The sequence below is a fragment of the Salmo salar genome, chromosome 01 (genome assembly GCF_965601325.2).
Source record: "Salmo salar chromosome 01, fSalSal1, whole genome shotgun sequence".
NCBI classification, from domain to species: domain Eukaryota; kingdom Metazoa; phylum Chordata; class Actinopteri; order Salmoniformes; family Salmonidae; genus Salmo; species Salmo salar.
This window is the reverse complement of record NC_138291.1, coordinates 116,727,504-116,748,298: the sequence shown is the minus strand read 5'-3', so window position 1 is coordinate 116,748,298 and position 20,795 is coordinate 116,727,504. Positions and strand designations below refer to the sequence as shown.

The 20,795-nt window shown below is 46.2% G+C and overlaps 1 protein-coding gene across 2 annotated transcripts in view; it reads left to right on the top strand.

Annotated features, from left to right (window-relative positions):
* LOC106591860 (dedicator of cytokinesis protein 1) overlaps positions 1-20,795 on the top strand; it is a 747,377-nt gene that overhangs the window by 286,288 nt on the left and 440,294 nt on the right. For both annotated transcript variants that reach the window (XM_045687698.2, XM_045687696.2), the window contains exon 28: positions 19,840-19,941. In XM_045687698.2, coding sequence (XP_045543654.2) covers positions 19,840-19,941 — 102 coding nt within the window. The remainder of the gene's footprint in view (positions 1-19,839; positions 19,942-20,795) is intronic.

Genomic DNA, 20,795 nt, shown 5'->3' with positions numbered 1-20,795 from the left:
CCACTACAGCCCCATCGATGAGAATGGGGGCGTGCTCGGCCCTCCTTTTCCTGCAGTCCACAATCATCTCCTTTGTCTTGGTCACGTTGAGGGACAGGTTGTTTTCATTGAACCACACGGTCAGGTCTCTGATCACCTCCCTATAGGCTGTCTCATCATTGTCAGTGATCAGGCCTACCACTGTTGTCATCAGCAAACGTAATGATTGTGTTGGAGTCGTGCCTGGCTGTGCAGTTATGAGTGAACAGGGAGTACAGGAGGGGACTGAGCACGCACCCCTGAGGGGCCCCCGTGTTGAGGATCAATGTGGTGGATGTGTTGTTACCTACCCTTACCACCTAGGGGCGAGCCGTCTGGAAGTCCAGGATCCAGTTACAGAGGGAGGTGTTTAGTCCCAGGGTCATTAGCTTAGAGGGCGCTATGATGTTGAACACTGAGCTGTAGTCACATAGGTGTTCCTTTTGTCCAGGTGTGAAAGGGCAGTGTGGAGTGCAATAGAGATTGCATCATATGTGGATCTGTTGGTGCGGTATGCAAATTGGAGTGGGTCTAGGGTTTCTGGGATAATGTTGTTGATGTGAGCCATGATCAGCCTTTCAAAGCATTACATGGCTACAGACGTAGGTAGAAATTTCATCAGGTTATGTTTATGTTTAAAGGTCTTGATCACATCCGGCTACGAAGAGTTTTAACACAGTCGTCCAGAACAGCTGGTGCTCTCATTGATGCTTCAGTGTTGCTTGAATGTTGACCTGTTTAAAGGTCTTACTAATTTTTTACTTTTTTAAATTTTTTTAAACTTTTATTTATACATGTTTTTCTCATTGAGATAACATCTCTTTTCCAAGAGAGACCTGGTCCAATAGCAGCAACTGAAATGGGCCTCAGGATCTCATCACGGTATCCCTGAATTCAAATTGCCATCGATAAAATGCAGTTGTGTTCATTGTCCGTAGCTTATGCCTAAGCTTATTTATGTTGCACAACATTTCTATAGGCTATGTAATTGTGTGAAAAAAGTGTTTTGATGGCCTCTACTAAAAAGAGGAGGATCAGCTTTCTATAGGTTAGGCCTACTATATTTATTTCTCAACTTTCCTAATATTAAGCACATTGCTTATCTTTAGAACAGGAGTATAGCCTACCTGGCTGGCATGAAAATGAACCATGGGAAAAGCGTCCTCCATTCGCTATTTAAGTGCATAAATAACATGTATTTTCCCCCTGCCCCCGTTCCAAGTCAGTTGCATGATAATGGTCCATTCTAAATCAAAACTAATTTCTCACACATATATTATTTAGTATACACTACCATTCAACATTTTGGGGTCACTTAGAAATGTCCTTGTTTTTGAAAGAAAAGCAAATGTTTTGTCCATTTAAAATAACATCAAATTGATCAGAAATACAGTGTAGACATTGTTAATGTTGTAAATGACTATTGTAGCTGGAAACGGCAGATTTGTTATGGAATATCTACGTAGGCGTACAGAGGTCCATTATCAGCAACCATCACTCATGTGTTCCAATGGCATGTGTTAGCTAATCCAAGTTTATAATTTGAAAAGGCTAATTGATCATTAGAAAACCCTTTTGCAATTATGTTAACACAGCTGAAAACTGTTCTTCTGATTAAAGAAGCCATAAAACTGGCCTTCTTTAGACTAGTTGAGTATCTGGAGCATCAGCATTTGTGGGTTCGATTACAGGCTCAAAATGTCCAGACACAAAGACCTTTCTTCTGAAACTCGTCAGTCTATTCTTGTTCTGAGAAATGAAGGCTTTTCCATGAGAGAAATTGCCAAGAAACTAAAGATATCGTACAACGCTATGTTCTACTCCCTTCACAGAACAGCGCTTGCTGGCTCTAACCAGAATAGAAAGAGTGGGAGGCCCCGGTGCACAACTGAGCAAGAGGAAAAGTACATTAGAGTGTCTAGTTTGAGAAACCCACGCCTCACAAATCCTCAACTGGCAGCTTCATTAAATAGTACCCGCAAAACACCAGTCTCAACGTCAACAGTGAAGAGGCGACTCTGGGATGCTGGCCTTCTAGGCAGAGTCGCTAAGAAAAAGCCATATCTCAGACTGGCCAATAAAAATAAAAGATTAAGATGGGCAAAAGAACACAGACACTGGACAGAGGAACTCTGTATGCTGCAGAATTGATAATGTTGCAGTGTAGTGGTGAGAACATTAGAATTGATCATGCTGCAGTAGAGTCGTGAGGAGAGCAGAATTGATAATGCTGCAGTATAGTGTTGAGGAGAGCAGAATTGATAATGTTGCAGTATAGAGTCACGAGGAGAGCAGAATTGATAATGCTGCAGTATAGAGTCGTGAGGAGAGGATAATTGATAATGCTGCAGTATAGAGTCGTGAGGAGAGCGGATTTGGTAATGCTGTGGTATAGGGTTGTGGGGAGATCAGAATTGATAATGATGTGGTATAGAGTCATGAGGAGATCATAATTGATAATGCCATCATTATAGAGTCGTGAGGAGAGGATAATTGATAATGATGCAGTATAGAGACGTGAGGAGAGGATAATGCTGCAGTATAGAGTCGTCAGGAGAGGATAATTGATAATGCTGCAGTATAGAGTCGTGAGGAGAGGATCATTGATAATGCTGCAGTATAGAGTTGTGAGGAGAGGATAATTGATAATGATGCAGTATAGAGACGTGAGGAGAGGATAATGCTGCAGTATAGAGTCGTCAGGAGAGGATAATTGATAATGCTGCAGTATAGAGTCGTGAGGAGAGGATAATTGATAATGCTGCAGTATAGAGTTGTGAGGAGAGGATAATTGATAATGCTGCAGTATAGAGTCGTGAGGAGAGGATAATGCAGCAGTATAGAGACGTGAGGAGAGGATAATTGATAATGCTGCAGTATAGAGTCATGAGGAGAGGATAATTGATAATGATGCAGTATAGAGATGTGAGGAGAGGATAATTGATAATGCTGCAGTATAGAGTCGTGAGGAGAGGATAATGCTGCAGTATAGAGACGTGAGGAGAGGATAATTGATAATGCTGCAGTATAGAGTCGTGAGGAGAGCAGAATTGATAATGATGCGGTATAGAGACGTGAGGAGAGAGTCTTATCTGAATGTTTTATTTGATTCCCCCTCTTTCTCGAAAAAAGCTGTTGCCATAGAAACCAGCTATAGTTCATCACGAAGATGAAGTTGAGAGATCAACACCTAAGAGGGTGTGTTAGGGCCGTCCCCGACTAAAAACACCACCTAAGAGGGTGTGTTAGGGCCATCCCTGACTAAAAACACCACCTAAGAGGGTGTGTTAGGGCCGTCCCCGACTAAAAACACCACCTAAGAGGGTGTGTTAGGGCCTCCACTACTAAAAACACCACCTAAGAGGGTGTGTTAGGGCCGTCCCTGACTAAAAACACCGCCTAAGAGGGTGTTAGGGCCGTCCCTGACTAAAAACACCACCTAAGAGGGTGTGTTAGGGCCTCCACTACTAAAAACACCACCTAAGAGGGTGTGTTAGGGCCGTCCCTGACTAAAAACACCTCCTAAGAGGGTGTGTTAGGGCTGTCCCCGACTAAAAACACCACCTAAGAGGGCGTGTTAGGGCTGTCCCCTACTAAAAACACCACCGAAGAGGGTGTGTTAGGGCCTCCACTACTAAAAACACCACCTAAGAGGGTGTGTTAGGGCCTCCACTACTAAAAACACCACCTAAGAGGGTGTGTTAGGGCCGTCCCTGACTAAAAACACCACCTAAGAGGGTGTGTTAGGGCTGTCCCTGACTAAAAACACCACCTAAGAGGGCGTGTTAGGGCTGTCCCCTACTAAAAACACCACCGAAGAGGGTGTGTTAGGGCCTCCACTACTAAAAACACCACCTAAGAGGGTGTTTTAGGGCCTCCACTACTAAAAACACCACCTAAGAGGGTGTGTTAGGGCCGTCCCTGACTAAAAACACCACCTAAGAGGGTTTGTTAGGGCCGTCCCCGACTAAAAACACCACCTAAGAGGGTGTGTTAGGGCCGTCCCTGACTAAAAACACCACCTAAGAGGGTGTGTTAGGGCCTCCGCTACTAAAAATACCACCTAAGAGGGTGTGTTAGGGCCTCCGCTACTAAAAACACCACCTAAGAGGGTGTGTTAGGGCCGTCCCCGACTAAAAACACCACCTAAGAGGGTGTGTTAGGGCCTCCGCTACTAAAAACACCACCTAAGAGGGTGTGTTAGGGCCTCCGCTACTAAAAACACCACCTAAGAGGGTGTGTTAGGCCCGTCCCTGACTAAAAACACCACCTAAGAGGGTGTGTTAGGGCTGTCCCCGACTAAAAACACCACCTAAGAGGGTGTGTTAGGGCCGTCCCCGACTAAAAACACCACCTAAGAGGGTGTGTTAGGGCCTCCACTACTAAAAACACCACCTAAGAGGGTGTGTTAGGGCCGTCCCTGACTAAAAACACCGCCTAAGAGGGTGTTAGGGCCGTCCCTGACTAAAAACACCACCTAAGAGGGTGTGTTAGGGCCTCCACTACTAAAAACACCACCTAAGAGGGTGTGTTAGGGCCGTCCCTGACTAAAAACACCTCCTAAGAGGGTGTGTTAGGGCTGTCCCCGACTAAAAACACCACCTAAGAGGGCGTGTTAGGGCTGTCCCCTACTAAAAACACCACCGAAGAGGGTGTGTTAGGGCCTCCACTACTAAAAACACCACCTAAGAGGGTGTGTTAGGGCCTCCACTACTAAAAACACCACCTAAGAGGGTGTGTTAGGGCCGTCCCTGACTAAAAACACCACCTAAGAGGGTGTGTTAGGGCTGTCCCTGACTAAAAACACCACCTAAGAGGGCGTGTTAGGGCTGTCCCCTACTAAAAACACCACCGAAGAGGGTGTGTTAGGGCCTCCACTACTAAAAACACCACCTAAGAGGGTGTTTTAGGGCCTCCACTACTAAAAACACCACCTAAGAGGGTGTGTTAGGGCCGTCCCTGACTAAAAACACCACCTAAGAGGGTTTGTTAGGGCCGTCCCCGACTAAAAACACCACCTAAGAGGGTGTGTTAGGGCCGTCCCTGACTAAAAACACCACCTAAGAGGGTGTGTTAGGGCCTCCGCTACTAAAAATACCACCTAAGAGGGTGTGTTAGGGCCTCCGCTACTAAAAACACCACCTAAGAGGGTGTGTTAGGGCCGTCCCCGACTAAAAACACCACCTAAGAGGGTGTGTTAGGGCCTCCGCTACTAAAAACACCACCTAAGAGGGTGTGTTAGGGCCTCCGCTACTAAAAACACCACCTAAGAGGGTGTGTTAGGCCCGTCCCTGACTAAAAACACCACCTAAGAGGGTGTGTTAGGGCTGTCCCCGACTAAAAACACCACCTAAGAGGGTGTGTTAGGGCCGTCCCGACTAAAAACTCCACCTAAGAGGGTGTGTTAGGGCTGTCCCCGACTAAAAACACCACCTAAGAGGGTGTGTTAGGGCCGTCCCCGACTAAAAACTCCACCTAAGAGGGTGTGTTAGGGCTGTCCCCGACTAAAAACACCACCTAAGAGGGTGTGTTAGGGCTGTCCCGGACTAAAAACAACACCTAAGAGGGCGTGTTAGGGCCGTCCCCTACTAAAAACACCACCTAAGAGGGTGTGTTAGGGCCGTCCCTGACTAAAAACACCACCTAAGAGAGTGTCCCCTACTAATTAAAAAGCATGGTCGACCGAGAAGTCGTCTTTCCTTTCGTTCCAACAATTGGTTGAAATGTTTAAAGGTGTATTTTTCCATACGTAGACACACCCTATGTTTGAATCAAATTAACTATATGTAGGCTACTGAGCTTGTCTGATGCTTTAAGCACTGTGATTAAAAATAATGACACAAATTACTGAAGAGGGAGCCAGAGATCAATATAGTCTAACCAGAAGAAATAAACCTGTTCCTGACCCCCTTCCTCATGCTGCCCGCTGCTGCTGGCCTTCCAGATTTGGACGTTACACACCTGAAGTTACTGGTAATAGGCTATACCAGCAGTCAGCAACCATTTCCTGTTGGAGGGACAAATCAAATCAAATGTATTTATATAGCCATTCTTACATCAGCTGATATCTCAAAGTGCTGTACAGAAACCCAGCCTAAAACCCCAAACAGCAAGTAATGCAGGTGTAGAAGCACGATGGCTAGGAAAAACTCCCTAGAAAGGCCAAAACCTAGGAAGAAACCTAGAGAGGAACCAGGCTATGAGGGGTGGCCAGTCCTCTTCTGGCTGTGCCAGGTGGAGATTATAACAGCACATGTCCAAGATGTTCAAATGTTCATAAATGACCAGCAGGGTCAGATAATAATAATCCCAGTAGTTGTCGAGGGTGCGACAGGTCAGCACCTCAAGAGTAAATGTCAGTTGGCTTTTCATAGCCGATCATTCAGAGTATCTCATAACTTGGCCCTCCAACAGGAAATGGTTATCATATAATTTCCATTTGGAGGGTCAAATCATAACCATTTCCTGTTGGAGGGTCAAATCATAACCATTTCCTGTTGGAGGGTCAAATCATAACCATTTCTACCAATCTGCATGCCAGTTATGATCTTTATATGCACATTTTCGTGGAAGAGTTTTATTTAATTTATAATGAAGTCTTCATATCTCAAAATCAATGTCATGTGGTTAATTAAAATGATACAAATTTAAAAGTAACTTCTATTGGCAATATGTAAAAATAGTCTACAGTGGGGGGAAAAAAGTATTTGATCCCCTGCTGATTTTGTACATTTGCCCACTTACAAAGAAATGATCAGTCTATAATTTTAATAGTAGGTTTATTTGAACAGAGAGAGACAGAATAACAACAAAAAAATCCAGAAAAACGCATGTCAAAAATGTTATAAAATGATATGTATTTTAATGAGGGAAATAAGTATTTGACCCCTCTGCAAAACATGACTTGGTACTTGGTGGCAAAACCCTTGGCAATCAGAGGTCAGACGTTTCTTGTAGTTGGCCACCAGGTTTGCACACATCTCAGGAGGGATTTTGTCCCACTCCTCTTTGCAGATCTTCTCCAAGTCATTAAGGTTTCGAGGCTGACGTTTGGCAACTCGAACCTTCAGCTCCCTCCACATATTTTCTATGGGATTAAGGTCTGGAGAATGGCTAGGCCACTCCAGGACCTTAATGTGCTTCTTCTTGAGCCACTCCTTTGTTGCCTTGGCCGTGTGTTTTGGGTCATTGTCATGCTGGAATACCCATCCACAACCCATTTTCAATGCCCTGGCTGAGGGAAGGAGGTTCTCACCCAAGATTTGATGGTACATGGCCCCGTCCATCGTCCCTTTGATGCGGTGAAGTTGTCCTGTCCCCTTAGCAGAAAAACACCCCAAAGCATCATGTTTCCACCTCCATGTTTGACGGTGGAGATGGTGTTCTTGGGGTCATAGGCAGCATTTCTCCTCCTCCAAACACGGCGAGTTGAGTTGAAGTCAAAGAGATCCATTTTGGTCTCATCTGACCACAACACTTTCACCAGTTGTCCTCTGAGTCATTCAGATGTTCATTGGCAAACTTCAGACGGGCATGTATTCTTGAGCAGGGGGCCCTTGCGGGCGCTGCAGGATTTCAGTCCTTCACGGCGTAGTGTGTTACCAATTGTTTTCTTGGTGACTATGGTCCCAGCTGCCTTGAGATCATTGACAAGCTCCTCCCGTGTAGTTCTGGGCTGATTCCTCACCGTTCTCATGATCATTGCAACTCCACGAGGTGAGATCTTGCATGGAGCCCCAGGCCGAGGGATATTGACTGTTCTTTTGTGTTTCTTCCATTTGCGAATAATCGCACCAAATGTTGTCACCTTCTCACCAAGCTGCTTGGCGATGGTCTTGTAGCCCATTCCAGCCTTGTGTAGGTCTACAATCTTGTCCCTGACATCCTTGAAGAGCTCTTTGGTCTTGGCCATAGTGGAGAGTTTGGAATCGGATTGATTGATTGCTTCTGTGGACAGGTGCTTTTATATAGGTAACAAGCTGTGGTTAGGAGCACTCCCTTTAAGAGTGTGCTCCTAATCTCAGCTCGTTACCTGTATAAAATACACCTGGTAGCCAGAAATCTTTCTGATTGAGAGGGGGTCAAATACGTATTTCCCTCATTAAAATGCAAATCATTTTCTAACGTTTTTGACATGCGTTTTTCTGGATATTTTTGTTGTTATTCTGTCTCTCACTGTTCAAATAAACCTACCATTAAAATTATAGACTGATCATTTCTTTGTCAGTGGGCAAACGTACAAAATCAGCAGGGGATCAAATACTTTTTCCCCCCACTGTACATAAACCAACAAATAAAAACATTTGCAGCCTGTAGGTAGAAAATATCCTGATTTTAAAAATAAATATCCTATAAATCACATTGGCTACGGATGGCCTGTCTGCAAGGAACTTGAAACATTGTATCAACTATTAACTTGATCCAGCCTCATCGTGCTAGCAAACTTGCAAACTTGTATAAAATATTGTGGGCCCTCAGCGTTTCCTGCGTCATTGAGCTCCGGTCAGACAGACACAGCTGTAGACTATTTGTTCAAGGGTTAAGAAGTAATCAGGTTGGCCTATTTTATGGCATTTCCACCGGATCAGAGCGTGACATATTTTCCCTCCTTTCATGCTGAGTGGTTATTGAAAGGGAGAGAGATGGAAAGATTTCTCATAGGCCACGTTGAGGAACTATTGTCATTCTCAATGGGATGTAAAAAAACAGACTTGTTTACTCGCTGTTTGGGGCGACTTGGAGAAGTTCCACAGTGATGATGACTTAAGACAATCAGAAACCGTATCAGATCCCCAGATGGACACATTTACAGGCCTCCATTTACAGGCCTCCATTTACAGGCCTCCATTTACAGGCCTCCATTTACAGGCCTCCATTTACAGGCCTCCATTTACAGGCCTCCATTTAAAGGACCCCACAATGGATCAGTCCACTCAGACAGGCCTCCACAATGGATTAGTCCACTCAGACAGGCCTCCACAATGGATTAGTCCACTCAGACAGACCTCCACAATGGATCAGTCCACTGAGACAGGCCTCCACAATGGATTAGTCCACTGAGACAGGCCTCCACAATGGATTAGTCCATTCAGACAAGCCTCCAAAATGGATTAGTCCATTCAGACAGGCCTCCACAATGGATTAGTCCATTCAGACAGGCCTCCACAATGGATTAGTCCACTGAGACAGGCCTCCACAATGGATTAGTCCACTGAGACAGACCTCCACAATGGATTAGTCCACTCAGACAGGCCTCCACAATGGATTAGTCCATTCAGACAGGCCTCCACAATGGATTAGTCCACTGAGACTGACCTCCACAATGGATTAGTCCATTCAGCAAGGCCTCCACAATGGATTAGTCCACTCAGACAGGCCTCCACAATGGATTAGTCCACTCAGACAGGCCTCCACAATGGATTAGTCCACTCAGACAGGCCTCCACAATGGATTAGTCCACTGAGACAGACCTCCACAATGGATCAGTCCACTGAGACAGGCCTCCACAATGGATTAGTCCACTGAGACAGGCCTCCACAATGGATTAGTCCATTCAGACAGGCCTCCACAATGGATTAGTCCATTCAGACAGGCCTCCACAATGGATTAGTCCACTGAGACAGGCCTCCACAATGGATTAGTCCACTGAGACAGGCCTCCACAATGGATTAGTCCACTGAGACAGACCTCCACAATGGATTAGTCCATTCAGACAGGCCTCCACAATGGATTAGTCCACTCAGACAGGCCTCCACAATGGATTAGTCCACTGAGACAGACCTCCACAATGGATTAGTCCACTCAGACAGGCCTCCACAATGGATTAGTCCACTCAGACAGGCCTCCACAATGGATTAGTCCACTCAGACAGGCCTCCACAATGGATTAGTCCACTGAGACAGGCCTCCACAATGGATTAGTCCACTCAGACAGGCCTCCACAATGGATCAGTCCACTGAGACAGGCCTCCATAATGGATTAGTCCATTCAGACAGGCCTCCACAATGGATTAGTCCACTGAGACAGGCCTCCACAATGGATTAGTTCACTCAGACAGACCTCCACAATGGATTAGTCCACTCAGACAGGCCTCCACAATGGATTAGTCCACTCAGACAGGCCTCCACAATGGATTAGTCCACTGAGACAGGCCTCCACAATGGATTAGTCCACTCAGACAGGCCTCCACAATGGATCAGTCCACTGAGACAGGCCTCCATAATGGATTAGTCCATTCAGACAGGCCTCCACAATGGATTAGTCCACTGAGACAGGCCTCCACAATGGATTAGTTCACTCAGACAGACCTCCACAATGGATTAGTCCACTCAGACAGGCCTCCACAATGGATTAGTCCATTCAGACAGGCCTCCACAATGGATTAGTCCACTCAGACAGGCCTCCACAATGGATTAGTCCACTCAGACAGGCCTCCACAATGGATTAGTCCACTCAGACAGGCCTCCACAATGGATTAGTCCACTCAGACAGACCTCCACAATGGATTAGTCCACTCAGACAGGCCTCCACAATGGATTAGTCCACTCAGACAGGCCTCCACAATGGATTAGTCCATTCAGACAGGCCTCCACAATGGATTAGTCCATTCAGACAGGTGTCTCGTGTGCCGTAACATTTATATATATATATATATATACAGTGGGGAGAACAACTATTTGATACACTGCCGATTTTGCAGTTTTCCTACTTACAAAGCATGCAGAGGTCTGTAATTTTTTTTAAATCCAGAAAATCACATTGTATGATTTTTAAGTAAATCATTAGCATTTTATTGCATGACATAAGTATTTGATACATCAGAAAAGCAGAACTTAGTATTTGGTACAGAAACCTTTGTTTGCAATTACAGAGATAATACGTTTCCTGTAGGTCTTGACCAGGTTTGCACACACTGCAGCAAGGATTTTGGCCCACTCCTCCATACAAACCTTCTCCAGATCCTTCAGGTTTCGTGGGTTGTTGCTGGGCAATACGGACTTTCAGCTCCCTCCAAAGATTTTCTATTGGGTTCAGGTCTGGAGACTGGCTAGGCCACTCCAGGACCTTGAGATGCTTCTTACGGAGCCACTCCTTAGTTGCCCTGGCTGTGTGTTTTGGGTCGTTGTCATGCTGGAAGACCCAGCCACAACCCATCTTCAATGCTCTGACTGAGGAAAGGAGGTTGTTGGCCAAGATCTTGCGATACATGGCCCCATCCATCCTCCCCTCAATACGGTGCAGTCGTCCTGTCCCCTTTGCAGAAAGGCATCCCCAAAGAATGATGTTTCCACCTCCATGCTTCACGGTTGGGATGGTGTTCTTGGGGTTGTACTCATACTTCTTCTTCCTCCAAACACGGCAAGTGGAGTTTAGACCAAAAAGCTCTATTTTTGTCTCATCAGACCACATGACCTTCTCCCATTCCTCCTCTGGATCATCCAGATGGTCATTGGCAAACTTCAGACGGGCCTGGACATGCGCTGGCTTGAGCAGGGGGACCTTGCGTGCGCTGCATGATTTTAATCCATGACGGCATAGTGTATTACTAATGGTTTTCTTTGAGACTGTGTTCCCAGCTCTCTTCAGGTCATTGACCAGGTCCTGCCGTGTAGTTCTGGGCTGATCCCTCACCTTCCTCATGATCATTGATGCCCCACGAGGTGAGATCTTGCATGGAGCCCCAGACCGAGGGTGATTGACCGTCATCTTGAACTTCTTCCATTTTCTAATAATTGCACCAACAGTTGTTGCCTTCTCACCAAGCTGCTTGCCTATTGTCCTGTAGCCCATCCCAGCCTTGTGCAGGTCTACAATTTTATCCCTGATGTCCTTACACAACTCTCTGGTCTTGGCCATTGTGGAGAGGTTGGAGTCTGTTTGATTGAGTGTGTGGACAGGTGTTCAAACAGGTGCAGTTAATACAGGTAATGAGTGGAGAACAGGAGGGCTTCTTAAAGAAAAACTAACAGGTCTGTGAGAGCCGGAATTCTTACTGGTTGGTAGGCGATCAAATACTTATGTCATGCAATAAAATGCAAATGAATTACTTAAAAATCATACAATGTGATTTTCTGGATTTTTGTTTTAGATTCCGTCTCTCACAGTTGAAGTGTACCTATGATAAAAACTACAGACCACTACATGCTTTGTAAGTAGGAAACACTGCCGATTATGCAGGTTATCAAATACTTGTTCTTCCCACTGTATATATATGTGTGTGTGTGTGTGTGTGTGTGTGTGTGTGTGTGTGTGTGTGTGTGTGTATATATGCATGTATGTATATATGTATGTATGTATGTATGTATGTATGTATGTATGTATGTATGCATGTATGTGTATATATATATATGTATGTATGTATGTATGTATGCATGTATGTGTATATATATATATATGTATGTATGTATGTATGTATGTATGTATGCATGTATGTATGTATGTATGTATATATATATATGTATGTATATATATATATATATATATATATATATATATATGTGTATATATATATATATATTTGCTACTGCTGGACTGTAGATATCTGGGTCGACCAACAGCCTATCAACCAAACGGGGTCAGCCCTAGCTTGCTTGAGTCTGTGTGGGCATGTGGGCACCTCTTTAGTTCTCACTGGAGACAGACCAGAGGAGTTAGAAGCACACAGAGGGTTGAGACTGTATAGAGGTACTCATCAAGTTCCTGGCAAACTTACAAGTCAATACCTCTAGTCTGCACTCCGGACATAACTTTTCCATTAGTGCCCCATTGATGTCTTGTTTCTGCCTTGTTTACTGCAAAAACAGGTACACTACGTTCTCAAATCATTTTTACATTTAATTGTAGACTAATTGTTGTTCAGAGGTCTCGCTCCCTTTTTCGGTGAGGAAGTGTTATACACACATTACTCTGCACTTGAACATATCAACAGAGAGAGATGTGGAGAATAGATTATATGGCTTTCTTCCCAAATGGCTCCCTATTCCCTATGGGCTCTGGTCTGAAGTAGTGTACTATATAGGGAATAGGGTGCCATCTGGTCTATAGTAGTGCACTATAAAGGGAATAGGGTGCCATCTGGTCTATAGTAGTGCACTATATAGGGAATAGGGTGCCATCTGGTCTATAGTAGTGCACTATATAGGGCATAGGGTGCCATCTGGTCTATAGTAGTGCACTATATAGGGAATAGTGTGGGCCCTGGTCAATAGTAGTGCACTATATAGGGAATAGGGTGCCATTTGGATTTAATTTGCCATCATGGATTTTTACCTCCATTACCAGCCCCCGGTGGCCAAAGCAGCAATTACATTGTTTTGGAACGAGGCTAAAAGGGGCAATACGTAGTTGAAACATTAACAGCGTACCTGCCCGCCTCTGTTTTGGTAAAAAGCTAAGGGACGGACATGGAGAAATGTAGACACACTCAAATTCACAGACAGAGATATGGAACGACTGACAACCCAAATGATAGTTTTAACCATGTTTTGAGTCTATACAGTGTTTTGTTTACGATGTTTATAAATATTGCAGTAAAAACAAGCTGATATTTGGGTTCTGATGGAGAGTGACAGTTGAACTGAACTCATGAGGGATTCATCAATTATATTCTTCAACAATCAATGGATATTTATCATTCAATTATGGATGGATTTAGCAACTGCAGATTGGCCTTTAAGGATCATTCAAATATGTCCACCAGTATATTCATGTAATGAGGGATTCATCAATTATATTCTTCAACAATCAATGGATATTTATCATTCAATTATGGATGGATTTAGCAACTGCAGATTGGCCTTTAAGGATCATTCAAATATGTCCACCAGTATATTCATGTAATGAGGGATTAATCTGCTTTATTCCCTTAGGCAATATTATAATCTAATCTGTGCTAGATTCATCTGTTTTATTACCTTGGGGAATCATCTCTAATCTGTGATAGATTAATCTGTTTTATTACCTTGGTGAATCATCTCTAATCTGTGAAAGATTAATCTGTTTTATTACCTTGGTGAATCATCTCTAATCTGTGATAGATTAATCTGTTTTATTACCTTGGTGAATCATATCTAATCTGTGATAGATTAATCTGTTTTATTACCTTGGTGAATCATCTCTAATCTGTGATAGATTAATCTGTTTTATTACCTTGGTGAATCATCTCTAATCTGTAATAGGTTAATCTGTTTTATTACCTTGGGGAATCATCTCTAATCTGTGATAGATTAATCTGTTTTATTACCTTGGGGAATCATATCTAATCTGTGATAGATTAATCTGTTTTATTACCTTGGGGAATCATATCTAATCTGTGCTAGATTAATCTGTTTTATTACTTTGGGTAATCATATCTAATCTGTGCTAGATTAATCTGTTTTATTACCTTGGGGAATCATCTCTAATCTGTGCTAGATTAATCTGCTCTATTCCCATGGGGAATAATCTACTCTACACTGTTCTGTTGTAGCACAGCAATTTAGAAAGAGAGACAGCTGGGCTATTACTATTTATTTAAGGAGTTCCCTCTTTCGTTTCCTCCTCCTGTTTTCTCCCTCTGTACCCCCCCTCTCTTCCTTAATCTGCCCCTGCTATCAAGTAATTGGATCCTTTGTTCAGCGGTTAGGAAAGGAAGGAATGGAATGAGAAGCCTCCTCCTTTCTAATCAAGCCTAGTCTAATTGTTCTCCGTTCTCAGGCTGTAGTGATGGGAGACCAGGGGAGGTACATCTGACCCGTATAAAGTGTTATCTCTCCAGGCTTGTGAAAATAGGGGTGGCAGGTAGCCAAGTGGTTAGAGGCAGGTAGCCTAGTGGTTAGAGGCAGGTAGCCTAGTGGTTAGAGGCGGGTAGCCTAGTGGTTAGAGGTGGGTAGCCTAGTGGTTAGAGGCGGGTAGCCTAGTGGTTAGAGGCGGGTAGCCTAGTGGTTAGAGGCGGGTAGCCTAGTGGTTAGAGGCAGGGAGCCTAGTGGTTAGAGGCAGGTAGCCTAGTGGTTAGAGGCAGGGAGCCTAGTGGTTAGAGGCAGGTAGCCAAGTGGTTAGAGGCAGGTAGACTAGTGGTTAGAGGCAGGTAGACTAGTGGTTAGAGGCGGGTAGCCTAGTGGTTAGAGCAGGTAGCCTAGTGGTTAGAGGCAGGTAGCCTAGTGGTTAGAGGCAGGTAGCCTAGTGGTTAGAGCAGGTAGCCTAGTGGTTAGAGGCGGGTAGACTAGTGGTTAGAGGCGGGTAGCCTAGTGGTTAGAGCAGGTAGCCTAGTGGTTAGAGGCAGGTAGCCTAGTGGTTAGAGGCAGGTAGCCTAGTGGTTAGAGGCAGGTAGCCTAGTGGTTAGAGCAGGTAGCCTAGTGGTTAGAGGCGGGTAGCCTAGTGGTTAGAGGCGGGTAGCCTAGTGGTTAGAGGCGGGTAGCCTAGTGGTTAGAGCAGGTAGCCTAGTGGTTAGAGGCGGGTAGCCTAGTGGTTAGAGGCGGGTAGCCTAGTGGTTAGAGGCGGGTAGCCTAGTGGTTAGAGGCGGGTAGCCTAGTGGTTAGAGCAGGTAGCCTAGTGGTTAGAGGCGGGTAGCCTAGTGGTTAGAGGCGGGTAGCCTAGTGGTTAGAGCGTTGGGCCAGTAACCGAAAGGTTGAAAGATCGAATCCCAGAGCTGACAGTAACAAAATCTGTCGTTCTGCCCCTGAACAAGACAGTTAACCCCACTGTTCCCCGGTAGGTCATCATTGTAAATAAGAATTAGTTCTTATCTGACTTGCCTAGTTAAATAAAGGTTAAATTAAAAATCAAATTAAAAATGTCTAAAATGAAGCTCTGCCTCTGAAGTTGCCTCATGACATGTTCTCTCTTGACTGTTATGATCTCTGAATATTAATATTCTGGAATATGTCCCAAATGGCACCCTATTCCCTACACGGTGCACTACTTTTGACCGGCGTCCCATAGGGTTCTGGTCAAATGTAGTGCACTACATAGGGAAGGAGGGTGCCATTTGGGACTTAATCATGTCAACAACAAAAAAAACAGTAGTTCATGTATTTAATTCAGAGAACAATATATTTATGAAGGATGTATTTGTGTCACCAGAAAGGTGAAGTGTGTTCATTCTGACCTGTACTAAGTGGTTAAATGTTGACTGGTGACAGACCGTGTCTCTGAGGTCAGGCTACACTCCAGCCAGCTGTAACATCATGTCTGTCTGAACGTTTATCCTCAACACTTCATCATGCTAATGTCTTCTCATGCATATTGTGTTGATTCAGTTTCACCTTTAATTAACTTTTCTTTTTTCAAGCTGTGTTTGAGATGTCAGCATTTATACGAGGGGGAGGGGGGACTTCTCTAAGAAAAAACACTTGTGGAATTTCCCAAATGTATTGTGATTATTGAACGTTGGTTTCTAGGTATTGGTTTACCGTTGTATAGTTGTAGATCAGGTAAGTTAGTTGGTGCAGCCAATCAAATGAATGGGTTGATAATACAGTAGTTATTCATGAACACCTTCGTTCAGACTGTTAATCCTCCTCCAGTCTAACACATTGCAGTCCCTCTTGTGAGACATCTTCAGTCAGCCTTGTAGTCTCTATAACCCTTCCCTCTTGTAGTCTCCACTCCTCTTCCCTCTTGTAGTCTCTATAACCCTTCCCTCTAGTAAGACATCTTCAGTCAGCCTTGTAGTCTCCACACCCCTTCCCTCTTGTAGTCTCCACACCCCTTCCCTCTTGTAGTCTCCACACCCCTTCCCTCTTGTAGTCTCCATAACCCTTCCCTCTTGTAGTCTCCACACCCCTTCCCTCTTGTAGTCTCCACACCCCTTCCCTCTTGTAGTCTCTATAACCCTTCCCTCGTGTAGTCTCTATAACCCTTCCCTCTTGTAGTCTCTATAACCCTTCCCTCTTGTAGTCGTTATAAACCTTCCTTCTTGTAGTCTCCACACCCCTTCCCTCTTGTAGTCTCCATAACCCTTCCCTCTTGTAGTCTCCACACCCCTTCCCTCTTGTAGTCTCCATAACCCTTCCCTCTTGTAGTCTCCACACCCCTTCCCTCTTCTAGTCTCCACACCCCTTCCCTCTTGTAGTCTCCACACCCCTTCCCTCTTCTAGTCTCCACACCCCTTCCCTCTTGTAGTCTCCACACCCCTTCCCTCTTGTAGTCTCCACACCCCTTCCCTCTTCTAGTCTCCACACCCCTTCCCTCTTGTAGTCTCCACACCCCTTCCCTCTTGTAGTCTCCACACCCCTTCCCTCTTGTAGTCTCTATAACCATTCCCTCTTGCAGTCTCTATAACTCTTCCCTCAGAGAGAGAGAGATGTTCATTTTTCACTCCACTTTATCCTTTGTCCAATCCATCTCTCTCTTGACCCCTCCCGGACACTTCAACACCAATCATTTTTATCACACTGTGCCAATATCTCAAACACTCTACTCTAACTCTTCTCTCAGTCCAGTTATCCTTCAATGTCTGAGACTGGCTGGGCCTCTCTCCCTGTCTCAGCTCAGGCTTCTGGCTGGGCCTCTCTCCCTGTCTCAGCTCAGGCTTCTGGCTGGGCCTCTCTCCCTGTCTCAGCTCAGGCTTCTGGCTGGGCCTCTCTCCCTGTCTCAGCTCAGGCTTCTGGTTGGGCCTTTCTCCCTGTCTCAGCTCAGGCTTCTGGCTGGGCCTCTCTCCCTCTCTCGCCCTTCTGGCTGGGCCTCTCTCCCTGTCTCAGCTCAGGCTTCTGGCTGGGCCTCTCTCCCTCTCTCGCCCTTCTGGCTGGGCCTCTCTCCCTGTCTCAGCTCAGGCTTCTGGCTGGGCCTCTCTCCCTGTCTCAGCTCAGGCTTCTGGCTGGGCCTCTCTCCCTGTCTCAGCTCAGGCTTCTGGCTGGGCCTCTCTCCCTGTCTCAGCTCAGGCTTCTGGTTGGGCCTTTCTCCCTGTCTCAGCTCAGGCTTCTGGCTGGGCCTCTCTCCCTCTCTCGCCCTTCTGGCTGGGCCTCTCTCCCTGTCTCAGCTCAGGCTTCTGGCTGGGCCTCTCTCCCTGTCTCAGCTCAGGCTTCTGGCTGGGCCTCTCTCCCTGTCTCAGCTCAGGCTTCTGGCTGGGCCTCTCTCCCCGTCTCAGCTCAGGCTTCTGGCTGGGCCTCTCTCCCCGTCTCAGCTCAGGCTTCTGACTGGGCCTCTCTCCCTGTCTCAGCTCAGGCTTCTGACTGGGCCTCTCTCCCTGTCTCAGCCCAGCCTGGCTGTAGGACCCATTCCAGGCCTGTCTATCAGTCTCAGCCCAGCCAGCCTGGCTGTAGGACCCATTCCAGGCCTGTCTCCCAGTCTCAGCCCAGCCTGGCTGTAGGACCCATTCCAGGACTGCCTCCCAGTCTCAGCCCAGCCTGGCTGTAGGACCCATTCCAGGCCTGTCTATCAGTCTCAGCCCAGCCAGCCTGGCTGTAGGACCCATTCCAGGCCTGTCTCCCAGTCTCAGCCCAGCCTGGCTGTAGGTCCCATTCCAGGCCTGTCTCCCAGTCTCAGCCCAGCCTGCTATAGGACCCATTCCAGGCCTGTCTCCCAGTCTCAGCCCAGCCTGGCTGTAGGACCCATTCCAGGCCTGTCTCCCAGTCTCAGCCCAGCCTGCTATAGGACCCATTCCAGGCCTGTCTCCCAGTCTCAGCCCAGCCTGGCTGTAGGACCCATTCCAGGCCTGTCTCCCAGTCTCAGCCCAGCCTGGCTGTAGGACCCATTCCAGGCCTGTCTCCCAGTCTCAGCCCAGCCAGCCTGGCTGTAGGACCCATTCCAGGCCTGCCTCCCAGTCTCAGCCCAGCCTGGCTGTAGGACCCATTCCAGGCCTGTCTCCCAGTCTCAGCCCAGCCAGCCTGGCTGTAGGACCCATTCCAGGCCCGTCTCCCAGTCTCAGCTCAACAGGGCTATTAGCTAGCCCAGCCTGGCTGTAGGACCCATTCCAGGCCTGTCTCCCAGTCTCAGCCCAGCCTGGCTGTAGGACCCATTCCAGGCCCGTTTCCCAGTCTCAGCTCAACAGGGCTATTAGCTAGCCCAGCCTGGCTGGCTATAGGACCCATTCCAGGCCCGTCTCCCAGTCTCAGCCCAGCCTGGCTGTAGGACCCATTCCAGGCCCGTCTCCCAGTCTCAGCCCAGCCTGGCTGTAGGACCCATTCCAGGCCCGTCTCCCAGTCTCAGCTCAACAGGGCTATTAGCTTGCCCAGCTTTGACTCTGACTTGATAATTGAGCTCATTTTCCTCCTCTCCATCTGCTCCTTCTGCTTCTCAAGACAAACAACAATCATTGAGCTTTTGCTTTTACTGGACTCTAATTACAGTATGAACTATGTGTTTTGTATTGTGTATTGAATGTTTCCCTCTCCCCCTCTCTCTCTTTCCCTCTCTACCCCATCTCTCTCTCTCCCCCCTCTCTGTATCTCTCTCTCCATCTCTCCCCCCCTCGCTCTCTCTCTCTCTTTCCCTCTGTACCCCATCTCTCTCTCTCCCCCCTCTCTGTATCTCTCTCTCCATCTCTCCCCCCTCTCTCTCTCTCTCTCTCTTTCTCTCTCTCTCTCCATCTCTCCTCTCCCCCCTCTCTCTCGCTCTCCATCTCTCCTCTCCCTCCACCCTCTCTCACTCTCTCTCTCTCCTCTCTCTCCCTCTCCTCTCCCTCCCCCCTCTCTCGCTCTCTCTCTCCTCTCCCTCCCCCCTCTCTATCTCTCGCTCTCTCCCTCCATCTCTCTCCCCCTCTCTATCTCTCCCTCCATCTCTCTCTCCCTCTCTCACTCGCTCTCTCTCTCCATCTCTCTCTCTCCCCCCCTCTCTCTCTCTCCATCTCCCCCTCTCTCCATCTCTCCCCCCCTCTCTCAATCCATCTCCCCCCTCTCTGTACAGGGCAGCTTCGTGGCCAGCATGACTGCTACTCTGAGACAGATGGACGACTACCACTACACTCACCTGATCAACACCTTCGGCAAGATGAGGACCGACGTTGTGGTGAGTTCAACGCCTCACTTCCTGACTATACCTAGTCAATCAGCCAATCAGACTGCACTGTTTTGTTATGTTTATCCTTTGTGGTGAAGCTCCCATTTCTGTTATAGAGATATAGGCTATAGAATGACCATCCCCTTGTAAAGTCCATGTCAATCTAGGCTAGTTGTATGGCCTCTCTGCCTGACCATGCCAATTCAAGAAGCCCATTCAGCCTGTTCTACTTGTCAAGATCTCCTGTCATCACTATTCTATCACAATCCTACTAGATCTGAATCATTATCACAATCCTACTAGATCTGAATCATTATCACAATCCTACTAGATCTGGATCATTATCACAATCCTACTAGATCTGAATCATTATCACAATCCTACTAGATCTGAATCATTATCACAATCCTACTAGATGTGAATCATTGTCACAATCCTACTAGATGTGAATCATTATCACAATCCTACTAGATCTGAATCATTATCACAATCCTACTAGATCTGAATCATGTATCACAATCCTACTAGATCTGAATCATTATCACAATCCTACTAGATCTGAATCATTATCACAATCCTACTAGATCTGAATCATTATCACAATCCTACTAGATCTGAATCATGTATCACAATCCTACTAGATCTGAATCATTATCACAATCCTACTAGATCTGAATCATTATCACAATCCTACTAGATCTGAATCATTATCACAATCCTACTAGATCTGAATCATTATCACAATCCTACTAGATCTGAATCATGTATCACAATGTCAACCTGTTCAGTCTCCGTTATCGAAGTGGGGATACCACAATATCACACTTTCATTTTATGTTGTTACAGTGGGTTGAAAAAGTATT